This window comes from Psittacula echo (assembly GCF_963264785.1).
Source record: "Psittacula echo genome assembly, chromosome: 5".
Lineage (NCBI taxonomy): Eukaryota > Metazoa > Chordata > Aves > Psittaciformes > Psittacidae > Psittacula > Psittacula echo.
The window spans coordinates 34111612-34136338 of NC_137739.1; the positions used below are offsets into that span (position 1 = coordinate 34111612).

A 24727-nucleotide genomic window follows, 5' to 3' on the forward strand; every position below is an offset into this window, starting at 1 on the left:
CAGAACTCCGAAGTCTTGAGATGTATCTTGAAATTGATCCCCTCAAAATCACGTTCCCCTCAGGTTTAGCTGCCATTGCATCTGTGAGTATACAGCCACTATCAATCAACAGTCTGTTACTACACATGCATGTTACACATCTGGATATTGGAATAATCTGTCTTTAATGGGAAGGTCTTAGGGGTTTCTGTGGCAAGTGCCGTAAGTTTAAACTGACAACTTCAGATGAGAAATGTGCGTATTTTTTCTCCATCATAGTTGAAGTTTCCATTATTTCCATTCTCCACTGGAACAGTGAACTGTGCCAGTTATAAATGGCCAGTCAGATACTTGCTAGAATAGCTGCTGCATGTATTACTGTGTGATACAAATCTCTAGACATTTTTTACTTATTTCAACTGTAAAGCAATCAAGAGTGAAATTACCACTTTTAGTAACATATTACAAAGGATCTATTAATTTCCAGGCATCAAGCAGAATTCATGCATGGCGTCTTACTCTGACCTCTAATCTTGGACACCAGACAGAAACATGCCAGTACCTATTTTACAATGTCTTTTTTAGCCTGTTGTCTTACAGCTCAAGCTGCAAATGATTGCACTCTAATCTCCATCACCACACCAGGAAAGCCTTCTGTTAAAAAAATTTAAAAATCCCTTTGTCTTGATTTCTTCAAGTGACAGTTCAATTTACTTTTTAAAAATGAATATATAAATTATTTAATATATTAATGAATTTAAATTTATATTTTTTAATATTATTAGAAAGAGCAAGTTTCCAAGCTCTGAACTTACTGATCATACTGGCTTCTAGATATATAGATAGTATACATCTTTGCTTTGTCTATTGGAGGCCAAATACTCAATGTAATTCTTTTGTTATTTATACACACTTTTCACTATTTTGAATATGAACGACTGAAAGTCTCTCTTTCGCTAGGAGTTCAGCAACAACACCACACAACTTTAGAAGCTGGTAAGAAATAGCTGTTATTTTGTAAATAACTATTACCTGCCACCTCCTTGCTCCTCTGAGAGGCTTCAGAAGCCAAAGCGTATGATATGGTAATGATGCGCTCCTGCTCTTGCAGCTGTGAATCTAAATCAACTGAGTTGTGTTTGTCCTGGGCAACAGTAGGCTGTAGATTGTGCATACTAGTGGGAAAGTGCAAAACAACATTAACATTCACAAACATAAAGAAGAATCTACCATGCAAATGAGAACAAGCTTGAACTCATACAGCAGTTTTCAGATCTCATCTATCAAGCTTCGTATTTTATTAACATTCTCTAAAGTAGTGTTAGATACTGTATGTTAATGACTACAGCAGAGACAAATGGTGCAGCCATTTTTTGTGTGCAGCCACAATTGTGCAGTCACAATTTCTGCATAGCCTTAATTACATCTGAAAGTCCCTTGTAAATACGGTGTTTACATGAAAGCATTACCAAAAAAGCCATTTATTTGAAGCTGTTAATAAAAGTTCTTTGTAGTGCCTGGAGGAGAATGCATATAACCTGGCTGTCCTCAGGCACAGCCTGTTTAATTGCCTTCCAAAGAGACAGCAGATACTTGAGGTAATCAAATTCTTGAATGTTTTAGCTGACTCTACATTAGCTGTAAGTAGCCAAAAGTGTTCTTTCAGAACTCCAGCTCTCTGGAGGCAACAGGAACTTGCTCTCACAATGACTTTAATTCTGCTTTTGGCCAGATCTGGCCTTTCCTTCCTTCTCACTTACCAGTTGTTTGGTAAGGACTTGCTACTATTTTAGCATGATCTGAACAAGAAAATGGACACTTACAAAATTTGTCATGATCTCTGTCATCTTGTTTTAAAAAGGAGCTTTAAGTATACTACATAAATTCCGAGTGCATTTTCTAAAAGCCACATTACACTTAGATAATCCAATAGGAATTAAAATATAGTATGAAGTTAGCTCCCAATGTTTAACACCAGGGACTATATAAGATTTGGGAAAAACACCAAAACCTGACCTTGATTTAGTAAGAATATTCTTTATCTTTTCTGCTTTACGCTGCCTTGCTGCCAGTTCTTCTGTAGAAAGAGGCTCTTCTGGCTCTAGTTCAACATAGCGTTCTGGAATTGCAACCTTCTCAGGTTTTGACAACTGTGGAGGGAAAAAAAAGCATCAACTTTTTAATAATAAAGATTTTTTTAAAAATTGAGATGAATTCTATATTTTTTTAAAGCATGGGTTTTCACAGTCAGTACATGCACCTGATGCTAAACACTCTCTCTGGATATGAGCTGATGCCCTTTTAACAGTGTCTTTTACCTCTGATTCATTTTACTTTAGAAGAACAAATATTAAAGGGATTACAAAAGAAATCAGAATCAACAAGGAACCCTTCTTCAGCTCAGGCATAGAGCCCAAAGTTGGACACTGTCTAAAGCTGTTACAGTACAAAGAAGCAACCACTACAAGGCTGACTGGACAACCTGAGATTTTAATGTCATGATATTTATGTCATGCCAGCAAGGACTTCCTACAACTGAACAGAAGTATCACCTGAAGTTTTAACCAAGAGTATTGTTCTTTTGAGACTGTATAATCTTCTTCTATGAGCAGCAGAGGAGGAAAAAGGAGGGGGAGGGAAAGAAAAACAGTAATTTGTAATCATCTGAGGAAATACCTGGATTATAAAATCTGAAATCCTAGGTATTCAAAAGTTGCCTAGGAAACTGACCCAGAAAAACACTAACACTGTGCAATTTTAACAACACATTGCATACACAGAAACCTGTAGATTGAAAATTTTAATATGATTACATTACAAAATCTAGCAACAAGTTTTTGTTAGGATCAGTTTCATTGTGGGAAAGTTTTGTTACTCAAAACTAAACCACCCAATGAAAATTCAGTTTACAAATGGACTCTGAAGACCAATTCTTATTATACAGAACATACTACTTTTGAAAAGCACAAATGGAGCATGTGTGAATAAAGAAAAATAAATAAATGAGAACCCTCTTTTCTTGTCCTCTTTGGATATTTGTTGGAACACTCATGAAGCGGCAAGTTCTCAAAATTCAAAGTTTCAAATAAAAATAATCCTAATTTTTTCACTACTGACCTTAGCTCACATTAATTCAATGGCATATGTAAAGTGGTCTGACCTAGCCCCCAGTGATTAGGCTCAGTAATCTGCAGGCAATCATAGGCCCAAAGCACACAATACAGTCATGCGCACTCAACCACATTAAAACCACAACCTCAAATTTTTACACTTCTTCCTCAGTAAACCCAAGGCTAATGCTTCCTGAAAAATCCTATAATTCCACTACACCTCCTTACTTTCAAATCCAACTCCTCTCCAGAGCTCTGTAGATATATATAGTACATATATATATATTTCAAAAACAAATTTATGTAACTATCCCCATACTATAAATAACCTAGATCAGCTCATCCTGCCACTTCGAGAATAACAAACTCAGTTACCATATGAACAGCAGATTTATTAGCTTTAAGGACACCACTGAGTACATTTCCATATGAGACACAGAAATACCTCAGGTACAGAAATGTCTGTAAGGTGAAGAGGATGGGTACATGAAATGGAAAAGGAGACAACCTGGGTAACCTGAGAAAAGTTTTACATTCAGAGGTGCAGACTTGTTTCAGTTTCTCTGAAGTAGAACAGAAATGCCTATAAGCGAAAATGTTTCCTATTGTAGGCTTAAGGTACTAATTCAGATGTATGATGTGGTTCACATAGCCCTGCACGCCTTCTGGAAAAAAAAATTTAATAGGAAAGTGCAACAAGGGAAAGTAATACAATGAAAGTATATATTCAGTTTCTGAAGTTTACAGGAGCACTACATTTTCTCTAGAAAACGTACAGAGATTGTATGAAAGATACATTAATTCGTAGAGATCAACAGCTAATTGCTCACAGATTATACAAATATCTCTTCTTATAAAATCATAAATTGTCAACATCTTTCAGAAGAGTATAAGTGCTCAGTAGTGTAATTACTATAATTTTACTGATTTTCAGTCTATAGTGGCATTTTACACAATGCATAGTACCTACTGAAATCTTACCACTTGCTATATTCTTTCTTTTCCACCAGATGGCTCAATCGCATTTCAAACAAGTAATTAACTCGGTTAGCAGTGCTGAAAAAGAATTACTGGCCAGAACACCAACCAAGTGATTTGAAAAGCTGACAGAAAGGTGTTTTCTGTTCTGACCAGAACAAAGCAGCTCTCCCTCTTCTCTACCATATTTTACCATCAGCATGAAGAGTAAGGTAGCTGTGGGGAACTAACTTTTCCTTCATTGCTGTTTCTTATTTTTAAATGCTCTGGATGTTCGGTTTTATTTTTTTCCTATTCCCTCACTTAATCACTTTTTCCTGAAATACATATTTCAAACAGTAGAGCCAGCGTTTCAATTTCTTCTGCTAAAACACAAGACAAACACAAACCTGGCAGAAATTCTAAGTGCCAGGCTACAAATTTTTAATGCCCAAAAGACTCCTTTTAGTTCAAAGTTCCAGCTAACTTTTGAAAGAAAAGAGAATTCACTGCCTAAAACTTCGAAAGGTTAATATTTTGGGGCATAGAATGGAGGGCAAAAAATTGCGACTGTTACCTCTCTGCTAATATCTAAATCATAGTCTTGAGGCTCCAGGTCTGTCTCTGTCACTGCTACCGGCTGAACTTTTAACCATTCATTTTCATCCTTGTCTTCTCCACGAATTGCCCTCTCAAGTAACTGCAAATCAAATTCTTGCTCTCGTTTCCACTGGTAATAGATACAAAACAATTAACAGCATTCAACCATAATGCCAAATTCATCATTTAGCAATGTACATTACTACTGCTGCAATATATTGTTGAAAGAATCCACAGAGCAAACCCCTTAACTGACAAGAAAAAGAAAATACAACTCTTTTTGGCATATACAGGTGGGAAATTTGGTATTTAGCTATGCTACACAGATTTTGGAGGATTATTTAATTTTGCAGTTAATGTTCAGCAGTATTAAATTCTAACAAATATATTAATCACAATTTCACATATGCTGATTAATATGGAACTAACTACATAAACATTTTCGGAAACCAGATGTCAATACAAGTGAGTCTACACACTGACAGACTAGTCCTAGGCATTCTAAACAGGCAGTGCAGTGTGAATTTGAATCACTACACCGAAATGGTATTTATATTGCAGGTTGACACAACTCGAAAATTTTATGTATCTTTTTAGAATAATACCTAGTGTTTAAAACTGATAATATGGTATGTACAAGTATTAACTTGCCTTGAATTCAAAAATAAAAATTTAGTAACTTCTAAGCTCTTCTGACTTTACTAAAAGCAGTATCTAACTACTTGCAAGGATAAAAAAAATCTTTCACATAGTCTTTACAAGGTAAATATGGAGCAATAACACATTCAGAACATTAAAATTAAGCAGCATAATTTACTTCCCAAATCATTGCATAGTAGCTCTTTCACAACTACACACAACGCAGCTGCATATAAATTCATGCTTAAGAACTACCAACACTTTTTTGCTCAAAAAATTAAGTTCAGTTGTAGCATCATTTCATCCAGCAGATCTCATCGGCTTTGCCACACAGATTTGAAGCACGGTCTTAAAAAAAGTGGGAAACAGAAAGGGCAAAAAGAACAACAAACAAATTATCCCCTCAAGCATTTGAGGGTATCAATAAGAGAATTATAGAAGAATTATGTTTCTTTAAAGTATCTCCAGGATTTCTGTTACAAATCTTTGGTTGAAGTTTGAACTCCATATGAAGTCCTTAGACTTCATTATGCTACCTGCATTAATAAATCTAATTGAAACCTATTCATGCACAAGCTCTCAATATTCACTCAGAAGATACATATATTCCATTTATATTTAAAAAGTTAAATAGCTAAAAGGCAATTATATCTCAAAAATTAAGATTTTTTTTCTTTACAGAATTCAAAACAGAAAAAAAAAATGTTTTCTCATACAAGTACTCCAAACTCATCCTACTCATATTCAAATCTTCTACTCATATTCGAACCAGGCCTGATTGACATAGTATATTTTAAATACACAGTATTACTTTCAAGTTATTGTATATAGATAAGAAAAACATCAAACCATTCTTACGAAGCAGAATTTTTATTGGCTTTGATGTTGCAACTTTTACATTAAAAAGGCATTGTATATAACAAATAAATTCATATACTGTGATCAATACTTAAAATGTCATACTACACTTGAGAACTGATCGATTAAAAATTAAGAGTTACACATACAATGTATGTTTAAAGCAAATGTTACATACTGAGCAGCACTTCAATTATACATTTAAATGTTTGCCACTTTGGCTGCTAAATAATTGTAATGCTGTAAGTAATTGTGCTATCAAACATGCTTTTTGTGTATTGAAGCCCTATAGGTACAAGAGATGAGCTCTACAGAACATTGCTAGGGCTCAAAGATTCTATTTTAATGTTTTACAGCAAGAAAAAGACCAAGATGGCACCCAAATTTATAGATAAGGCATTTGCCACAAATGTTAATAAGGAGTGTTGAAAAAATATTTAAATTCAACTTGTGTATGTTATGTAAGTCAGGAAACATAAGAAGCTCAAATTTACTTCTAGTTCAAATATGCAAATAAGAGTGCTAATATAGTTCTACAGGGTCCTGAACATTATGCACTATCTTTAATAAATCTGTGATTGCAAAACAGAAGACAAAATAGATGAATGTCTCCCAGTAGTGCACTTGTATTTACTGGTAAAGTAAATACAAATAACTGGCTGTAAATTAGTGCTACTGAGCAGTGGGAATGAAAGGCTGAATATTATAGGGTTTTTAATGCTAGCAATTGAAACACATACTAAATGCAATTAAGCCTGGTAAAAATTGAGTAGTCCAGTTAGAAATTTTAAAATAACTACAAAATTCTGCAAATTAAAAACAAGCAAACAAAAGAAAAAAAAAATAAAAGACGCATTAGGTATGATGAGTGACAAATCTAAAAGCAAGAGATCTTGTGCAATGAATTAGGTAAAACAAGGTGATCATTCTAAAGCTCTAGTGGACCAAATAAAAAAATAATTTAAGAGACCACAGCATAAGTGCAATTACAGTACAATCTTGGTTTAGCACCAAGTGAGTGACTGGGTAACTTCACCAATTAGAATTGCTTTGGTTAGTATCCAAAATGTATCATTACAAACTTATCATCTGTACAGTATTTAATCTCAGAATGCAACAAAAATCCTTTTCTTCAGCAGCCTAAATTTGAGCCTTATTAGAATATTCTGCATATTGAGCTTGAAAGAAGAATTTGTATCAAACACATTAGCTCTTACAGAAATTTCCAATCCGCATGATTAAAATTGATTATACGTTTATCAGCTTTTTTACAAAAACAAACACTGATATTACCACAACTATCTTGCAGCCTGATTTATGAATTAGAAAGAAAAATACCCATGATGAAAAAGAACATTCTAAAAGGCCCATTCCATTATGAAGCAGTTTTAAAACTGTACAAGCTTCTTACACTTTCTAAATACAATTCCAATAAAAACCAACCATGTCTCTGAAATCACTCCAATATACTCCCATCTCCACTCAGCACACTAACCTCTTACCAACTTACCTGCTGAACCTGCTACATACACTGTAACTACTAGTAAGAAAAGATCATCTGTTATTCACTCTCTGAACTCATTTTATACTGTGTAACACTAATTTAATTAGACTAGAAGCATCACACACACTCAAGTGAAAGTGCTTGCTAGGAAAAAAAAAATACAAAGATATTTTTAGTTTAGTCCTTTTAAGGCATATCTAACATACTGAGCCTATGTCTGCAGAAATGGGCCTGACGAAAGACCGAGATGAAACAGACTGCCTTTCTCCTTGGCTAAGAGTTCTTTTGCGTTCACGAACTAACGCCTTCTGATGTCGCTTCATTCTTTCTAGTTGTTCCTCTGCACTCATCTTGCCTTTTTGGTGGTCTCCAGAGTATAAACGTTCCAAGGCACTCTTTGGTCTTTCCTGTAGAAGGCACAAGACACACAAAACACATGTTGTAATCAATACGTTATATGAAGTATACAAAAATTTAACTCTTTATCCTACCTTATTACTAAATTAACCTGATTTTGTTCTTTTTAACTCTACATTTTCTGTTAATAGTGCTGATTTTTGGTTCTAAACCTTGTTTTATAAATCTATTTCATCTGCATTAAGTTGTCTGTCTTCCCAATTCATTTAAGAAAGTAAAAATGGAGATTTTATTAGATCACAGGTGTTCGCCCTCTTCCACGCTACTATAATCCCACTTCCTGCTGTGCAAAATATACTCGGGGCTTAAATATTTATAATGATTCAGACATCTGCCTCCAGATGTTAATTTAAAACTTACCTTGGACCTATCCCTTCGAAGTGTTGCAAATGATGAAATGGTAGATGACTGGTGCAACCTGGAAGTTGATCCAGATAAACCTTTATAAGGAAAAAGAGAATGCTTTAAACCAAAATTACAGACATAACGAAGTGTCAGATGTTTAAGTTATCATGCTTTTTCTGCGACATTCTGGTAACTGTTTTAGCTCACATTTCACATTTTGCAGTTCTGAAGATTACAAAAGGCATGAACTTTACTTCAGCCCAAAGTAATGTTTCAGGACATTATTGATCAAAATTCAGAAAGATATACAGTAATTTAGAAGCTTATATTACATGAGGTACGAGGTGAATTCAGCTGTACAACAGTAGATATGCCATACAATAATCGCATCTATGAAGAAAATCAGCCCTCAACATTCACAGGAAAGAAATAAGAAGAGAATGTCTAAGAAACTCATTCCTTTTCCCCAAGTATCTCCTCTGTCCTCATTTGTGAAACTTACAAGACTGTAGCACAGTGGGGATGGAATGTCAAGTCACATTTAGTGTCCGGGGGTATTGTATTCATATTCTTTCTTGCTTTCATTTCAATGACAGTACAAGTGTTTTTACAAAATACTTGAGTTTGTAAAAGATCACACAGAAATTATCAGGAAAAATCACTTGGAATACAGGAAACATTCTAATAGCTAATTTCATGGTTTGCTATGCTTTTTTTTTTTTAAGCATTATATATTAAGTTGCATTGCAGAAGTCTGGTTGTCTGTAACATTAAACCATTAAAATGAACAAAATCTCTAGACTTTCAAAGCATTGTACAGTTAATCTAAAAATAATGGTCTGATGACAAAGACCGTCTTCAGAAACTCCTAGGAGAGAAAAGCTCCTACGCACACAGTACTGTTAAAAATCAACTACATAAATTCCTGGCTTACCACGGGTAGGTAATGTCTGGTATCTACTGTCAGAGCTTATTAAAACACTGGAAGGTTGGCTGAGGTCACCACCTATTGTTGCTAGTTCTGGTTCACTCACGTATGAACGCAGTTCCACCTATACAGAAAAATACTCATCAGCTCCAATGAAATCACAAACATCAAGTCTTAATAATCTCAAAACAAATCCCAAAGCTTTGTTTCTGGATTACTAACTCTATCTGCCATTATTACATGGCATAGAACTCTATCTGCCATTATTACATGGCATAGAACTCTCTCTGTCATTACGTCTCCTTATTACAAGACCTAGAGGTCTTTGTATTTTACAGACAGTAATGTATTTTATTACAGGTTCATATCTATAATAGGTTCACACATCTTTAAAGTGCAGGTGTTTAGGTGTATGAGTGCTCACCCTGTAATCTCCATTTACATACTGTCCAAGTTCTCTGTCTCTTTTTCTTTCATCTGACTGACGCTTCAGGCCCCTCACTGATGTGTGTCTGATGACAGTGGCTTCTCTTGGGAGAGGTGGAATAGCTGGTGGCTGATCATCAGGACTGTACAACTGAGGGAGAGGAGGTCTGGGCGGTGCTTCATCTTCCTGGTAACAGGAAAACACAGGTTTTTGGCAAACAGTCTGGCATAAACTGATTGAAATTTTACTACATTATATGAGTTACTTGTGACTGCTTTGGCATGCTCTCCTCTAACCAACCAGGAGCTTGAGGTTTTAAAAAGCAAACAAGACCCAAGAAAGTAAACAACTAATCAACCACAGAGCATTACCAAGGAAGATTCTGCATTGGTAAGTCCTAAACCAGCATAAGGCTACTACATAAAACTCTAGATTAGGCACATATCTCTTCTGCTGCAAGTGCTATTGCTCAGTTTCAAAACAAATACCTTAAGAGTCTCCCTGTTCTGTCTCCACACTGTGTGCACTTTGCAACCATGAAACCTTCACTGTTTCTGCCAGAACTACATGGAAACCTTGGGGAAGGGATCTCACAAGAGCAGTACTTACAACCTTTGGCTTGAGCTTAATTGGTGACTGAAGAGGTGGCTCAATTTTTTTCAGCTGCTGTGCTTGGTGCTGCGTTCTGGTCTGGAAATAAGGCTGTGGATACAGCCTAACCTCCAGAGACGATCTAACAGGACTGGGTGGAGGGCTTTGTGGAACTGAAAGTTTGCTGTCCGCAGTTGCAAGGGAAGCTGGTAAGGAAGGCACTGAGGGCTGAGAAAATGAAGGCACTATTTTTCTCTCTAAGGGAGAAATATGCAAATGTGTTAGGTGTTGTTTCTTATCAATGATTTTCATAAGAATAGCAATTAACATCCTTAGACTTCACAAAACGGCCCTAATACTCTGCACATTGCTTTGATCACAAACGGGAGAGTGGGGGGTTTGACATAAAAATGTTTGACTGTCAGATTGCAGCAAGGGTAGAAAACATCTTCTTGATGAGGATTCAAACAACTCTTTCAGGCTAAATATAAAAACACACATTTTAATATCATCCAGTAAAATTCCTTGGAGATGGTATTGGGAGGGAAGGAAGGAAAAGCCCAAGAGTCATATGACATTCATGAGTTCATAGGCTGTATTCGGCCCCATGCCACAGATTCTGTATGATGCCTGCATATTTGGACAAGGCAAAACACTCATAGTCATACCTTAAATAAAATCTCACCATCTCAGAAATATTTTATCTCTGTATGTAAAAGGTGAGCAAAGATACTTTACATATCAAGTGAATTTACAGTAGGTATTAACTGTCCTGCTGTCCCAATGCCCAGGTCTTTTCTTTGAAACATAAGGTAATTGAAATGCAGACCACACACATTTTGTCTTCCATAGCTGACGTTGTTGCTTTGCCCACCAAACACCTCCCTGAAAGGGGAGGAAGGGAGAAAGTAACTATATCAACACAGAGAGCAGCCGCTGGGCAGAACGCAGAATAGATACTATGCTGGTGTTAGCCTGGCATACGACAGAAGCTCTTACTGAAACTTGAAGAATTTAGACCATTATTAGTGTTCCCTTTTTATGGCTTATTACATTTTTGTTCACCAGTATGTGAAAAAAACCCAACTAAAAACCCCTTTGCCACCTCAATAAAAAACCACCAAGTGCCTGTGCTCAATCAACAGAGATTACTGACACTACCAATACCAAAATTAACTGGATTTTCTGCATTAGAACAAACTTCTAGACTATTTGTGCAGACCTGCATATTTTTCATGCTTTAACTAAGTTCTCCTTACCTGGATTCTTGATAGAGTCTACTATGGTTTTGTAATTTGCTTTATTTGCACTCAAACCAGCTGTAACATCTTCAATTCTCCACAAGTCTTTTTGTATTTGTGTTTTCTCCTGATGGTTGTAGTAAAAGAAAAAACAGAAAAGGAAATTATATCTCCATGTTATTTTATTATGGGTTTATCCTTTTCATACCAAAACCAAACTAATATTTCAGAACTTACATAAAAACTTAGAAGTCTAGAAATCAGTTACATAATTATTTTAAAATTAGAAATCATAGAATCATAGAATAGTTACAGTTGGAAAGGACCTCAAGATCATCTAGTTCCAATCCCCCTGCCATGGGCAGGGACACCCCATACTAAACCATGCCACCCAAGGCCTCATCCAACCTAGCCTTGAACACCACCAGGGAAGGAGCGCTCACAGCCTCCCTGGGCAACCCATTCCAGTGCCTCACCACCCTCACAGTAAAGAATTTCTTCCTTATATCCAATCTAAAATTCCCCTGTTTAAGTTTTAACCCATTACCCCTTGTCCTGTCACTACAGTCCCTGATGAAGAGTCTCTCCCCAGCATCCTTGTAGGCCCCCTTCAGATACTGGAAGGCTGCTATGAGGTCTCCATGCAGCCTTCTCTTCTCCAGGCTGAACAGCCCCAACTTTCTCACCCTATCTTCATACAGGAGGTGCTCCAGTCCCCTGATCATCCTCGTAGCCCTCCTCTGGACTTGTTCCAACAGTTCCATGTCCTTTTTATGTTGAGGACACCAGAACTGTACACAATACTCCAAGTGGGGTCTCACAAGAGCAGAGTAGAGAGGCAGGATCACCTCCTTTGACCTGCTGGTCATGCTCCTTTTGATGCAGTCCAGGATACGGTTGGCTTTCTGGGCTGCGAGCGCACACTGAAGCCAGCTCATGTTCATTTTCTCATCGACCAACACCCCCAAGTCCTTCTCTGCAGGGCTGCTCTGAATCTCTTCTCTGCCCAACCTGTAGCTGTGCCTGGGATTGCTCCAACACAGGTGTAGGACCTTGCACTTGTCATGGTTAAACTTCATAAGGCTGGCATCAGCCCACCTCACAAGTGTGTCGAGGTCCCTCTGGATGGCATCCCTTCCCTCCAGCGTATCAACCGAACCACACAGCTTGGTGTCATCAGCAAACTTGCTGAGGGTGCACTCAATCCCACTGTCCATGTCACTGACAAAGATGTTGAACAAGACCAGTCCCAACACCGATCCCTGAAGGATACCACTTGTTACCAGTCTCCAGCCAGACATTGAGTCATTGACCACAACTCTTTGTGTGTGGCCATCCAGCCAGTTCTTTATCCACCGAGAGGTCCACCCATCAAATTGATGTCTCTCCAATTTAGAGATAAGGATGTCGTGTGGGACAGTGTCGAACACTTTGCACAGGTCCAGGTAGATGACATCAACTGCTCTGCCCCTGTCCATCAGTTTCGTTGCCTCATCATAGAAGGCCATCAAATTCGTCAGGCAGGATTTCCCCTTAGTGAAGCCATGCTGGCTGTCACCAACCACCTCCTTGTTTTTCATGTGCCTTAGCATTTCTTCCAGGAGAATCTGCTCCAAGATTTTGCCAGGCACAGAGGTGAGACTGACTGGTCTGTAATTGCCCGGGTCATCCATTTTCCCCTTTTTGAAAATGGGGGTTATATTTCCCTTTTTCCAGTCATCGGGAACTTCACCTGACTGCCATGATTTTCCAAATATGATGGCCAGTGGCTTAGCAACTTCATTCGCCAGCTCCTTCAGGACCCGCAGATGGATTTCATCAGGTCCCATGGACTTGTGTATTTTTAGGTTTTTAAGATGGTCTCGAACCAGATCCTCTCCTACAGTGGGCCTAGGGTCTTCATTCTCACAGTCCCTGCGTTCGCCTTCCAAGACTTGGGTGGTGTGGTCAGAGCCTTTGCCGGTGAAGACTGAGGCAAAGAAGTCATTAAGAACTTCAGCCTTCTCCAAATCCCAGGTAGCCAGTTCTCCCGATAGCTTCTGGAGGGGGCCTACGTTGTCCCTAGTCTGTCTTTTATTCACTATGTACCTATAAAATCCTTTCCTGTTATCCTTAACATCCCTAGCCAAGTTCAATTCTAACTGGGTCTTAGCTTTCCTAACCTGGTCCCTAGCTCCCGGACAACATCCCTGTATTCTTCTCAGGCTGCCTGTCCTTGCTTCTACCTTCTATAAGCCTCTTTTTTTCTTTGAATTTTCCTGAGCAGCTCCTTATCCATCCAAGGAGGTCTCCTGGCCCTCTTGCTGCACTTCCTTCTAGTTGGGATGCAACACTCCTGAGCTTGTAGCAGGTGATCCTTGAATAGCAACCAACAGTCTTGGGCTCCCCTGCCCTCTAGGGCTATATCCCATGGAACCTTACTAAGCAGGTTCCTGAAGAGGCCAAAGTCTGCTCTCTTGAAGTCCAGAGCAGTGAGCTTGCTGCACACTCTTCTCACTGTCTTGAGGATCTCGAATTCGACCATCTCATGATCGCTGCAACCAAGGCTGCCCTGGAGCGTCACATTTCCAACCAGCCCTTCCCTGTTGGTGAGCACGAGGTCAAGCATGGCACCTCTCCTTGTCGGCTTCTCTATTACTTGCAGAAGGAAGTTGTCTTCCACACAATCGAGAAACCTCCTGGATTACTTGTGCCGGGCCGTACCTTCACTCCAACAGATGTCAGGGTGGTTGAAGGCCCCCATGAGAACAAGGGCCTGCGAGCATGAGGCTGTTTCTGTCTATAGAGCACTTCATCCACAGATTCCTCTTGATCAGGCGGTCTGTAACAGATCCCCACAGTAATGTCCCCCATAGCTGCTCTCCCTTTAACCCTGACCCACAAACTCTCTGTCGACTGCTCACCCGTCCCCAGACAGAGTTCCATACTCTCCAGCCTATCCCTAACATAAATAGCAACTCCCCCTCCCCGCCTGCCAGGCCTGTCTTTTCTAAAGAGCCTGTAACCTTCCATTCCAACACTCCAGTTGTAGGAGCCATCCCACCATGTTTCTGTGATGCCTACTATATCATACTCCCACAGTCGTGCACACATCTCTAATTCCCATGATTGTTCCCAGTTTGTTTCCTATGCTACGGGCATTTGTATAGAGGCATCTGAGCCGAGTTCCAAATGAAGCTGGTTCATTGACTGGAGCAGCTGGAATATCTCTGCGTCGCTCCAAGCATTCATTATAGGTGCTGGCAACTGACTGGGTGTGTTGGGATGGAATGATGCCCCCCTCCCCCAACACATCTAGTTTAAAGAAACCTTGACCAGCCTGGCAAGCCTCCTACCAAAACCACTCTTCCTCTTCTTTGCCAGACCAGCTTCAGCAGCCCCCAGTAGACCTGGCCTACTAACTTGGGCCTCATGTTCAAGACACCCAAACCCCTTACTATGACACCACCCTTTTAACCATTTATTAACCTGGCCAATCCTCCTAGCTTTTTTAAGGTCCTCCCCCTGTATCCTGGAGAATTGACGAAAAGACAATCTGAGCTCCAGAGCCCCTAACCACCTCTCCCAGGGCTCTGTAGTCCTTAATCAAAAAGGAAAACCAACTGAACAAAATGAAACCAACCAAAACAAAACAAAAAAACCCACCACCAAAGCCAAAAAAAAAACCAAACCACCAAAACCCAAACCAAAACCCATCAACACAAAACAACATATCTTGCCCAAAAATTTATTAGAATATTTTCTGAGTCTTGGAAGCCTTCCTATGGAAGATTCAGGGAAAGAGACACCTCTACATCTTTTTCTACAATCTTATGCAGGCTACAAAAATCTAGTTTAATGTTCTGCACAAAATGAGCTTACAGACCATTTTCATTTAAATTTTGTTCTTAAATCCTATACTAACACACTTAAGACTGCTAAGGCAGTTATACCAAACTCATCTTAATATATTTAGGGGAAATGCCCAACATTAAAAAGGTAAAAAATAAGTATAGTCACCCTAAATATTGCCGTGCACTTCCTAAGACTGGATGAAATATAAAACCAGAACTAACTCAGAAGGGCTGAGAAATTTAATTTCTGCTTATATTTGAGTTGCTAGGCCTACTGGACATGATGTATTATAGGTTGAAACAATATATTGCTGCTGTTCCAGGATTTGGTCTCATCTTGCATCCTATTTGCTTTACCAAGATTTCCAGGAGGAAAGAAAGGGAAGCTCTGTTTACAGTCTGGACTCTGCCTTTGATTCCATCTTGCAGCTAGTGGCCTTCGCTACTGAAGCCACCACTTCAGTCAGATGTTCACTGAAAGCATCATAAATAGCTATTCTCATCTACTTCATCAAAGCCTGGTCATTCTGCGTTCAAAAATTTACTTTAAGAATAAACTTAGTAAAATCAAGACAAAAACAGTGTTATTAAGGAAAGCAGAAGGCAGTGAAACACTCCAGTTAAGAATTGCTTTACAAACTGCTCAAGAACTCTAGAAATCCATCACTTGCCATGAGCTGCAAAATAACCACTAATTAATCCTATAAGCCTGAAAGAGAAAAACTTCAGTAAAAGCTCTTACACCTCATAGAGCTAAGGAAGGCATATAAATTGCTTTCCACTTTCTGTCTTTGATCAGAAAATATGTTCAGCCAGGTTACAGATCAGCAAGCAGGGTGCCAAGAACACAAACATTTAAATGATGGAAAACGTCATTTGCCTGTAGTAAACTCACTCGATAGATGGGACGTATCTTGAAAGATTGCCAGGATACAAACTATAAATTTGCACATTTCATTTCATTTTTCTGAGATTAATCATACTACAAGGAACCATATGATGGATTTACAATAATCAAGCCTCAGAATTGGTTAAACCCCCCCCCCCCAAAAAAAAAAACAAACACAACAAAACAACCCATGTGTACAAAAAAATCCTGCTTCTGAAACCACTCAGAAAACGTTCTATTCGTAATGTATGAAAGTCAGGATATCTTCTAATATTATTTCTTCCCATTAGTTAAATATTGATGTGAAGAGAATATTTTAGACCAAAATGGACTAGATCTAAAAGATAAACAGATGAATTTGTTTTGAAATTACAAAAGCCAAGATTGTTCTTTGCAAAAGGGTATAAATATACTTTATAGGCAAGCATTAAAAGGTAACTTGGAGAGATAAATTGATTTCTCTAACTTCCTTCACATAGAAATATAATTCAGAATGATTTATAAAACCAGAGGAGAAACACCAGTTAAAAAGTTATCGCTGGCAAAATACATCTCAGTTAATTTCAGCATGCTCAGATCCCCCCAACCCTTAAGCAAAAGACAATGAACCTACACTTATAAGCTACATTTACTCTGACCAGGGTTTTCGAAACATTCCGTTTTTAACCTCTTAATTAATGCTATATAGAAACAACATTAACTGTTTACTACAGCAACTTGAGCCTGTAAATTTACAGAATTTTTAATAATATCCCATGAAGACTGCATTTTTTTTACATACAGTATGTATTAATGTAGTGCTGTTGGAACATACTAGATAAATGACCTTGAGTCTACATACCTTTGGGCAGAGATTAAAAAACCTCTAATTATGGATACTTCAAGGAAGATGTTTTTGAAGGAATATAGTTTTAAGAATATTCAGTACTTTCTGAAATAATTAGCTCCCATTAATATCTCCAAAAAACGTATTCAGAAACACATTTTTAAATCTTAGCCAAACATATCTATACATACATATATGTAAATATATGTATGCAAAACACACAATGTGTATATGTTTATGTGTCTGCATGGGCATTTTGTTAAAATTATGCATGCATATGATAATATGAGGTGTTAATAAAACTGAATTAACTCTGTTAATTCACTGCATTGCTGAATCACATACCACACATCCAGTATTTTAAGCATGCTCAATGCAGAATGGGAAATTTTTACTTTAACAAAGTGTATTTTGCTTAAGCCTGTAATTTCCCATTGTTAAGCAAAATAATTTTATACAAGGATGATTTTATTCTAAGATACCCCTGGGATTATTTGGAGGGATGGATTCTACAGCTGAGTTCAATTACACAGTATTTTGGCTCTAGAAACTGAATGACTCCCCCACTGCCTATAATTAAATGAAAATGAACTTTAAAGCATGATGCAATTAAAAGTAAAAGTTTTACCGCTCTTGCTTTGACACAAAACATATATCCATTAATAATGAAAATAAACAGACCTCAATTTGTATCTGATATTTATTGCAAATAAATAAATTTTAACTAGTGAGCTCTTCTGGTCAGGGTATTTGGAACAGTAGGCTAAGATTTCAGCAAAATATATACATTAACTTTGTTCCTTATATTTTGTCATTTAAATAAAACTGTTCTGCTTAAACACAGGAAAAATAATTTGGACTGTATTCCCTGCTTTAATAATAAAATCAGCAGTTGTAAGCAGGTATGTAGAAATAATCTGGTGTGCCACATTCAGTTCAGTAAACAGAATAACTTAGCTTCAAACAAAGCTTCTTTGTAAAATTCAAAACTGAATAATTGATTTAAAACTGAGATGCCTTTCAATTACTGATGGCTGTTAAACACTTATTCCACTTCACAAAACAATCTGCAGAGATAAATCTTCCATAAATAGAAGAACATGACAAAGAACAAGTAATGACAATACTGAGCCAGTGACTGATGTTCTCAAAAATGAGTAAAGAAGCCAGCAATGTCAGATCAAATAAATGGAAGACTAAGAAGTCCTGCACAGTGCTATAAATTAAATACGTTATCAATGTCAAGATGTCAGCATGTAATAAAAACATAATAAAATAATGACAAATTTGCATAGAGAGCTTATAAGAAACTATTACACATGCTGCAAGATAGTTAGTTACTGCACAGCTCTGCTGTGACAATGTCTGAACTTGGCAAACTACACTACACGACAGCTGAATACAGTGCAAAACTTACAGAGAATTTCTCTTAGCAGATGATAGCTTTCAAGTTCAGACAAAATCATCTCATACGAAAACCAGCATCTGGAAATGGACTCACCTGAGATACCAATGAACTATTCATCTTTTCCTCTAAGGCTTTTTTCAGCTGGCTCACATCCTTTTCTAATTTCAGATATTCATTCCAAGCATTTTCCATTTCCTATTAACAGAGGGAATACTCTAATATAAAAGTTATAATAAATTTCATAATACCTCTATAAATTCTCTAATTAAGCACCGAAGTGTTTTTAAGATAGTGGTGTTCTATTACAAAAAGAAGAGAAAAATCCATTTTGTAGTTTACACTTCTGTTTAGGCTTGAGGATAAACTTCAGAACACTTTATAGCTTGCAAGATCAAGTCAAGAATCCCTAGTTAAAAAACCTCTGGAGAGCTTCCTCACACAAAACTATTTTTTAAGCATAAAACTGGCATGTAATAGAATCTGAACTATGACTAATATGCTATGGAGGAATCAAGTCTATTCCAGTTCCTTTTCCTTTACTCCTCTATTTAATTATAAACAAGTTTATAATTAAAATCCAGTCACCTGAACCAGAACTCACATTTTGAAACAGAAAGCATGTTATCCCTTAGAAGTTCTAAAGACTGTGTTGTAACGGCATTGTAAGTGAATACACAAGCAGATACCTAGAAAACAAGGCTATTCAATCACCCTTACTTATTATTTCCAGCATCCATAGCACTATAGTCTGCCTTCTGACCCCAAACGGAGAAAAATCAAGTGTCTGGAGCATTTTTATGTAAGGAATGATGGAATTGGCTTTTTCTCTGAATTCTGGAAAAGAGATCACTTGGGAGTTGAGGGGTAGAAATAATGGAGGCTTATGATACCATGAGTAACATGGAGAGAATAGACAATGACTGACCGTTCCCCATCCTTTCTCATACAGTAGGAAGGTTCTATCACATGAAACATGCACAAGTCAGCCTCAAAAAGAAAAAAAAAAGTGTCTGTCCACTCAGTGGGGAAAAGATCTGTGCAATATCTTGCCAAATGATGTTTTGGATGCAAAAAGTTCACAGACTCTAATAGGGGACAGTACAAGTTCTTGGAAATGAGATCTACCGAGGATTACTAAATAGACAAAATAATACCAGCCTCAGGAATTCTCTGAACAGATAATAGCTAGAAGCTGGACTGGTTGTGACAGGAAATAGTACTCACCTCTCCTGTCCTTACTCTTCCCTAAGCAACTGCTGATGCCCACTGCTGAAGCCAGAACCCTGGGCTAGAAGGAGCCTTGGACTGGAGCAGTACAGCCATTTCTACAATTACTTGCTATTTATGCCCACAATTAAATTTTAAATGCTGTCTGTGAAAGACAGGCACAAACAACCACATATATACATTTAAATAACACTGGAATTTTTATGGTCAGATCTTACTATAGGAAAGGTGTTCATGCAAGTCTAAAAACAATCTTACGAGGAGCTAGTCTCATACTCATTAAGAGGTAGGAATAATACAGTAAGTACAAAACACCCAGGTTTAATATACTCTCTTTCATGGCCAATTCTTAGAAATATTTTTATTAATAAAAATTCAGTATCAAATTGCACTTGAATTTTATTAAGTCATAGTATCAACAGATTCAACAGACTTTCCCAATTCCTTTTCCCTGGAAAAATACACTGGAATCACATATATATTTTCAAAGGACCAGCGGAAGGACTTTCAATTTATCTCCCATCCATAAATGTAAAACGTAGAAAAAAGGTTTTTTAGCATTCTTTATGGGGACAGTAGGGAGGAGCACTGAAAAGGAAAGCTGGAGAGACTGCTTAACGTTTTTTTTTGTTCTGGTTTAGTATCCTGTACCTTCACCAAATCAGTTCAGAAGAGGCCTTAACTGCCCTATCCAACAAACAATACAGTTTTACTCTAACTGGTATTTTAATTATAATTTCCTTGAAAAACCACAAACCACACACCGTTGAAACTTTAGATATTTCCGCTCGGATATGTATGAGATCTTCTTGCAAAAGTCTCTGCTGGCAAGAAATTTTTTCTGCGTGTTGCGGTTGGTCTTTGTACTGTTCCATCTGCCTGTGCGAAACCTCCAAAACAGATTCCAGCTGATCCTAACATAGAAGAAGGTGGCAGTAAGCTTATAGTACTTATATGGAATTTTTACGTGGATGGACCTGTGGGAATGTAAAAGTTGTTTTCCATGCCTTCAGTCTTTCCTATAAGCCACTAGAATTTAGGACTGGCCTCCTTTTGCGGAGACTAAGACGTAAATGAAAAACTGCAAGAGTCTTAATTAACTATTATAACCAAACTTATCCAATATTTCCCATTAAATCTCTCCATTAAGAAGCCAAAATTGTGAAAAAAACAAAGCACTGAGAGGGGAATTTTATTTACAGTCTGGACAAAACTTAAATTTACAGTTTTAGAAAAATCCCCTTAAGCAGTATAGAACTCTGACAGCACGGCATTAGCTGTTTATTTAAGGATGCACTGCTATAGTTGAATTAGCCATAAAACCAAGGAAAGACAAGGAAAGGCAAAGCATTTTGTTATTGTTTACTATTTGAACTCTGACTTTAACAGGCACAGAGGAAAAGTGGTGGGTTCCAACTGCAAACTTGTCACAGAAGATATTCCAGTATTGCAGTCATAATCCTTATAACTAAGTTCACAGCACTATATTTAGACAAGCATAGGTTTCTGAAATTACTACAAACTTGAATCTCTCTCCCTTCTCTCACTCCTTTTTCGTTCTCTTTCCTTCCTCTTTAATAAAAAAAAACCAAACCAAAACAAAATACAAATCACCACACATGTTACAGCAAGAGCCCAGGTAGCACACCGCTATTTATGCAAACAATGTTTGTGCAGGTGAGAACTGCAAATGAAACGTGACAGCCTCCAGCCATATACATATTGAGACATAATGCAAAACTACACAGAAAAGTGCATGTACCCCAATAATGGCCAGAAAAGTAAATGCATACATTTTTAAAACATTCATTTTCAAAATCATGTTTTCTAGAAGTAGATACTCAAGCCTACCATAGAAACTGAGTTTTGCCTTATGTAAGTTTGCACACATGTCCACAGAAAACTACTAGAATAGAAGCAGCATTTAGCAATTTGACTTTTTTGTTTGTAATTCCATATTTTGTTGTTAGATACAAGTTACTATTTTATAAACCCCTTTTTAAACTACTTACTTTGTTTTCCTTAAGAGCTCTTATTTTGTCCTCCAAGTCCTGAAGAATTCTGTCCTGCTCACAGAAAACACTTAGCTTGACCTGAAAATGAAATTATATGAATAAATGTTAGATAATAAAAATCGAGCAGAAAAGTCTCCACTAGCAATATTGACCCCAAAGAATGTAACATGTTACAGTACACCATAAATAGCCAAAATAGTACAAGAGCTTCTGAAGTGGTATTTGATACTTACATCAATATCACTTTCTGCAATTTTGACAGGTTTGGTACTTCGTTCTTTTAATGTGTCACGCCCTGTCATCTAAGAGGAACAGGTTTTAAAGATGTGAGAAATTTGTTGCAAGCAAAACCTAATTATGCTTCAGCAATGAAAAGTTTTGTTAAATATTCATGGTTATTAACAAAGATTAATCAAATGTCGGATACAAGTCTTTTCAAATATGGCTTTAGTTTTATTTTAAAAAATGATATCAGAAGGTTTACTGGTTATATTAGGCTATTTAATAACTCTCATAGTAGCTTAAAATTCTGTATGAAATAGCATAATCCCACCTGTCTATGGTTATGAAGGTTCTGTTCCTGCAAAACCTAATAGTTTTAACAGTTCAGATTTAATAGGTTTCTTGAAGCCAAAGGACTTGAATAGTTCCTTTAAATGTGCGGTTGCACGAATAACAGCATTAATTAATGACTAAAAATACAACTTTTTGGCAAGTATTTCATTCTACAAAGTATAGTCTCTTCCATAGTACAGGGTAAATTTTATTAAAGACAGACTGTTATAAAAATGCTACAGTGGAATTAAATGCAATTAATCTATTTTGACATGTTTACAACATACCACATCTCTCATTCCATAAATCACTGGTTTCATATTCCATTTCTGGTGAGAAGATTATCTTCTCACATAACATAGTTTTAAAATCAATACAGAAACTATACTATATCATACTTCCAACCTTAACAGCAATCTTAAAATGAAGGCATGTCTGTCTCTGTTTATAACATTTATTATTTCCACTGTTTATGTGGGACCCTTTTTGTGAATAAATGAAGTTAAGAAAATGGTAGTATAATACAGTCCATTAATCATACAGTTTTTTAAAGCCTTAAACTTTAATGACTTAATATTATTATATCAGAATATTTTTAAGAATTAATTAAAGCAAATACTATTTTTCCAAAGAAACATCTAGTGTTTAGAAGTATAGTAGTAATATATGGTATATTTCTAGTCATATACAGTCAAGAGTTTATGAAGTAATATTCACTTAAATATTATCTTTAATAATATAAGTCCAGAGGTTTTAATACAAGAACAGAAGTTGTTAGCTTTTTTGGTGGGGTAGAAGGGGTAGTTTGCTTTTGTACTGACTAACTGGCAATCTCCAGACTTGAAGTTACATGGTTTACTTATTAACCTAACAGGCACCTACAGGATCATGCTAGCTTTCTTAAAGTCATTAATTCTTGCTGTAAGTATAAATAAATCTTTGATACAGCCTCAGTTTCTCTCTAATACGTTATATGAAGTTAGTATGAAGCAGGCTTAAGACAGAAGAGTATGGTCATCATTTATGGTTACTGTCTTCTCTCCTCCATTGGCAGACTCCATTCAAAGACTTATCATAAAGTTTCATGTGGTGAAATGTTACTTCTCCACCACCAAAACAGAAAGCATTTACTGGGTCTCAAAACTTTGAATTTTCAGATGTTTCATTTTCAACAAAGATGTGTTTTATATAAGAAAAATCCTTTCTTTCAAAAGTATTAATGGAATTATTTAAATGCTAAATCCTATGTATTCTACATATAATAGCAACAAGTAAATATAAGCATAAATACTAGCATGTCAAAGAAAAAATTTTGCATATTGAATTACCTGCACGCTAAGAGAATGCAAAAGCCTATTTCAAAGCAACAGAATTAACATAAAAAACAGAGCCTACAGATTTCGGAGATATTCTAAATTACATACTCAGAAATGTAAAGAATTTGTTAATTATCAGGCAGTGAACATGAGAACATAATGAAGATTTAGCATGCTTACACATTTTTTAAAATTACACATAGGAGCCTCTACTTGACACAGTAATTTTCAAAAGATGATAAAATGAAACCAAACACTAAGGGCAGCCATAATTTTGCATACAGACTCCAAAAGGGTGGAAAAAAAAGGGGGGAGGGGAAGGAAAGAAAAAGTAAAATCTTATAAAAAGCATTACTGTTTACCATAAGATACCTGTAAAAGCCAGAATGTGTAAACATTGACTGCTATTTTAAAAAGCAATGGGATGAGCACATTTCAGATGCAAGCAGTCTTACATGTATACTGGATAGTAACCCTTGTGCTGAGTTCTTCAGCACTTTGTATATCATGTTGATCAGAGGTCCATTATTTTCTATCTGTTTCAAACAAAAGTTTAGTAATAGCTTGTTATAGATGTAAAAATTAAACCCCCCAAACCTTACAACTCAAAACTCTGTGAGCAACCATAATCACATGCTTTTATGTCACACCAATCTTAAGGTTTATAGTGTATATAATATAATCTGCCATTATGGAAGCTACTACTAGATATATACCTATCTTGTTATATTGTGCGTAGATTGTTCATCCAACCATAGGACTTCTTTACTTTTGCAAAACACACAAACAAACACACAGCACAAAATAAATTTGCTCAGACATGTCCAATTGCAGTTTCAAGACTGTTGAGAATTGCAGCAAGAAATTTTCCATCATGTAATACGTAGCACCAAGAGCTCTATATTGGTCATTTCAGCAACCTAGTTAAAACCTCAGTAAAAAAAGGTATTTCAATCACACTAACCCTTCCTCCCAGAACAAGTACCTGCCATGCACTATTTCCTTCATTTTATATGTGACACAAGCCTGCACTGGCAACCTCTTTCAACTAAACAGCTTCAG

General features: G+C 36.8%; 1 protein-coding gene across 1 annotated transcript in view; it reads right to left on the reverse strand.

Moving 5' to 3' along the window:
- The window catches only part of PLEKHA7 (pleckstrin homology domain containing A7), a gene marked incomplete at both ends in the record, with an annotated part of 168407 nt that overhangs the window by 2100 nt on the left and 141580 nt on the right, over positions 1 to 24727 (reverse strand). Inside the window, 13 exons of the mRNA XM_080618768.1 lie at positions 1012 to 1154; positions 1996 to 2129; positions 4624 to 4776; positions 7854 to 8054; positions 8425 to 8504; positions 9344 to 9461; positions 9762 to 9950; positions 10374 to 10612; positions 11615 to 11723; positions 18646 to 18747; positions 20544 to 20693; positions 21792 to 21872; positions 22028 to 22096. Coding sequence (XP_080474894.1) covers positions 1012 to 1154; positions 1996 to 2129; positions 4624 to 4776; positions 7854 to 8054; positions 8425 to 8504; positions 9344 to 9461; positions 9762 to 9950; positions 10374 to 10612; positions 11615 to 11723; positions 18646 to 18747; positions 20544 to 20693; positions 21792 to 21872; positions 22028 to 22096 — 1768 coding nt within the window. The remainder of the gene's footprint in view (positions 1 to 1011; positions 1155 to 1995; positions 2130 to 4623; positions 4777 to 7853; positions 8055 to 8424; positions 8505 to 9343; positions 9462 to 9761; positions 9951 to 10373; positions 10613 to 11614; positions 11724 to 18645; positions 18748 to 20543; positions 20694 to 21791; positions 21873 to 22027; positions 22097 to 24727) is intronic.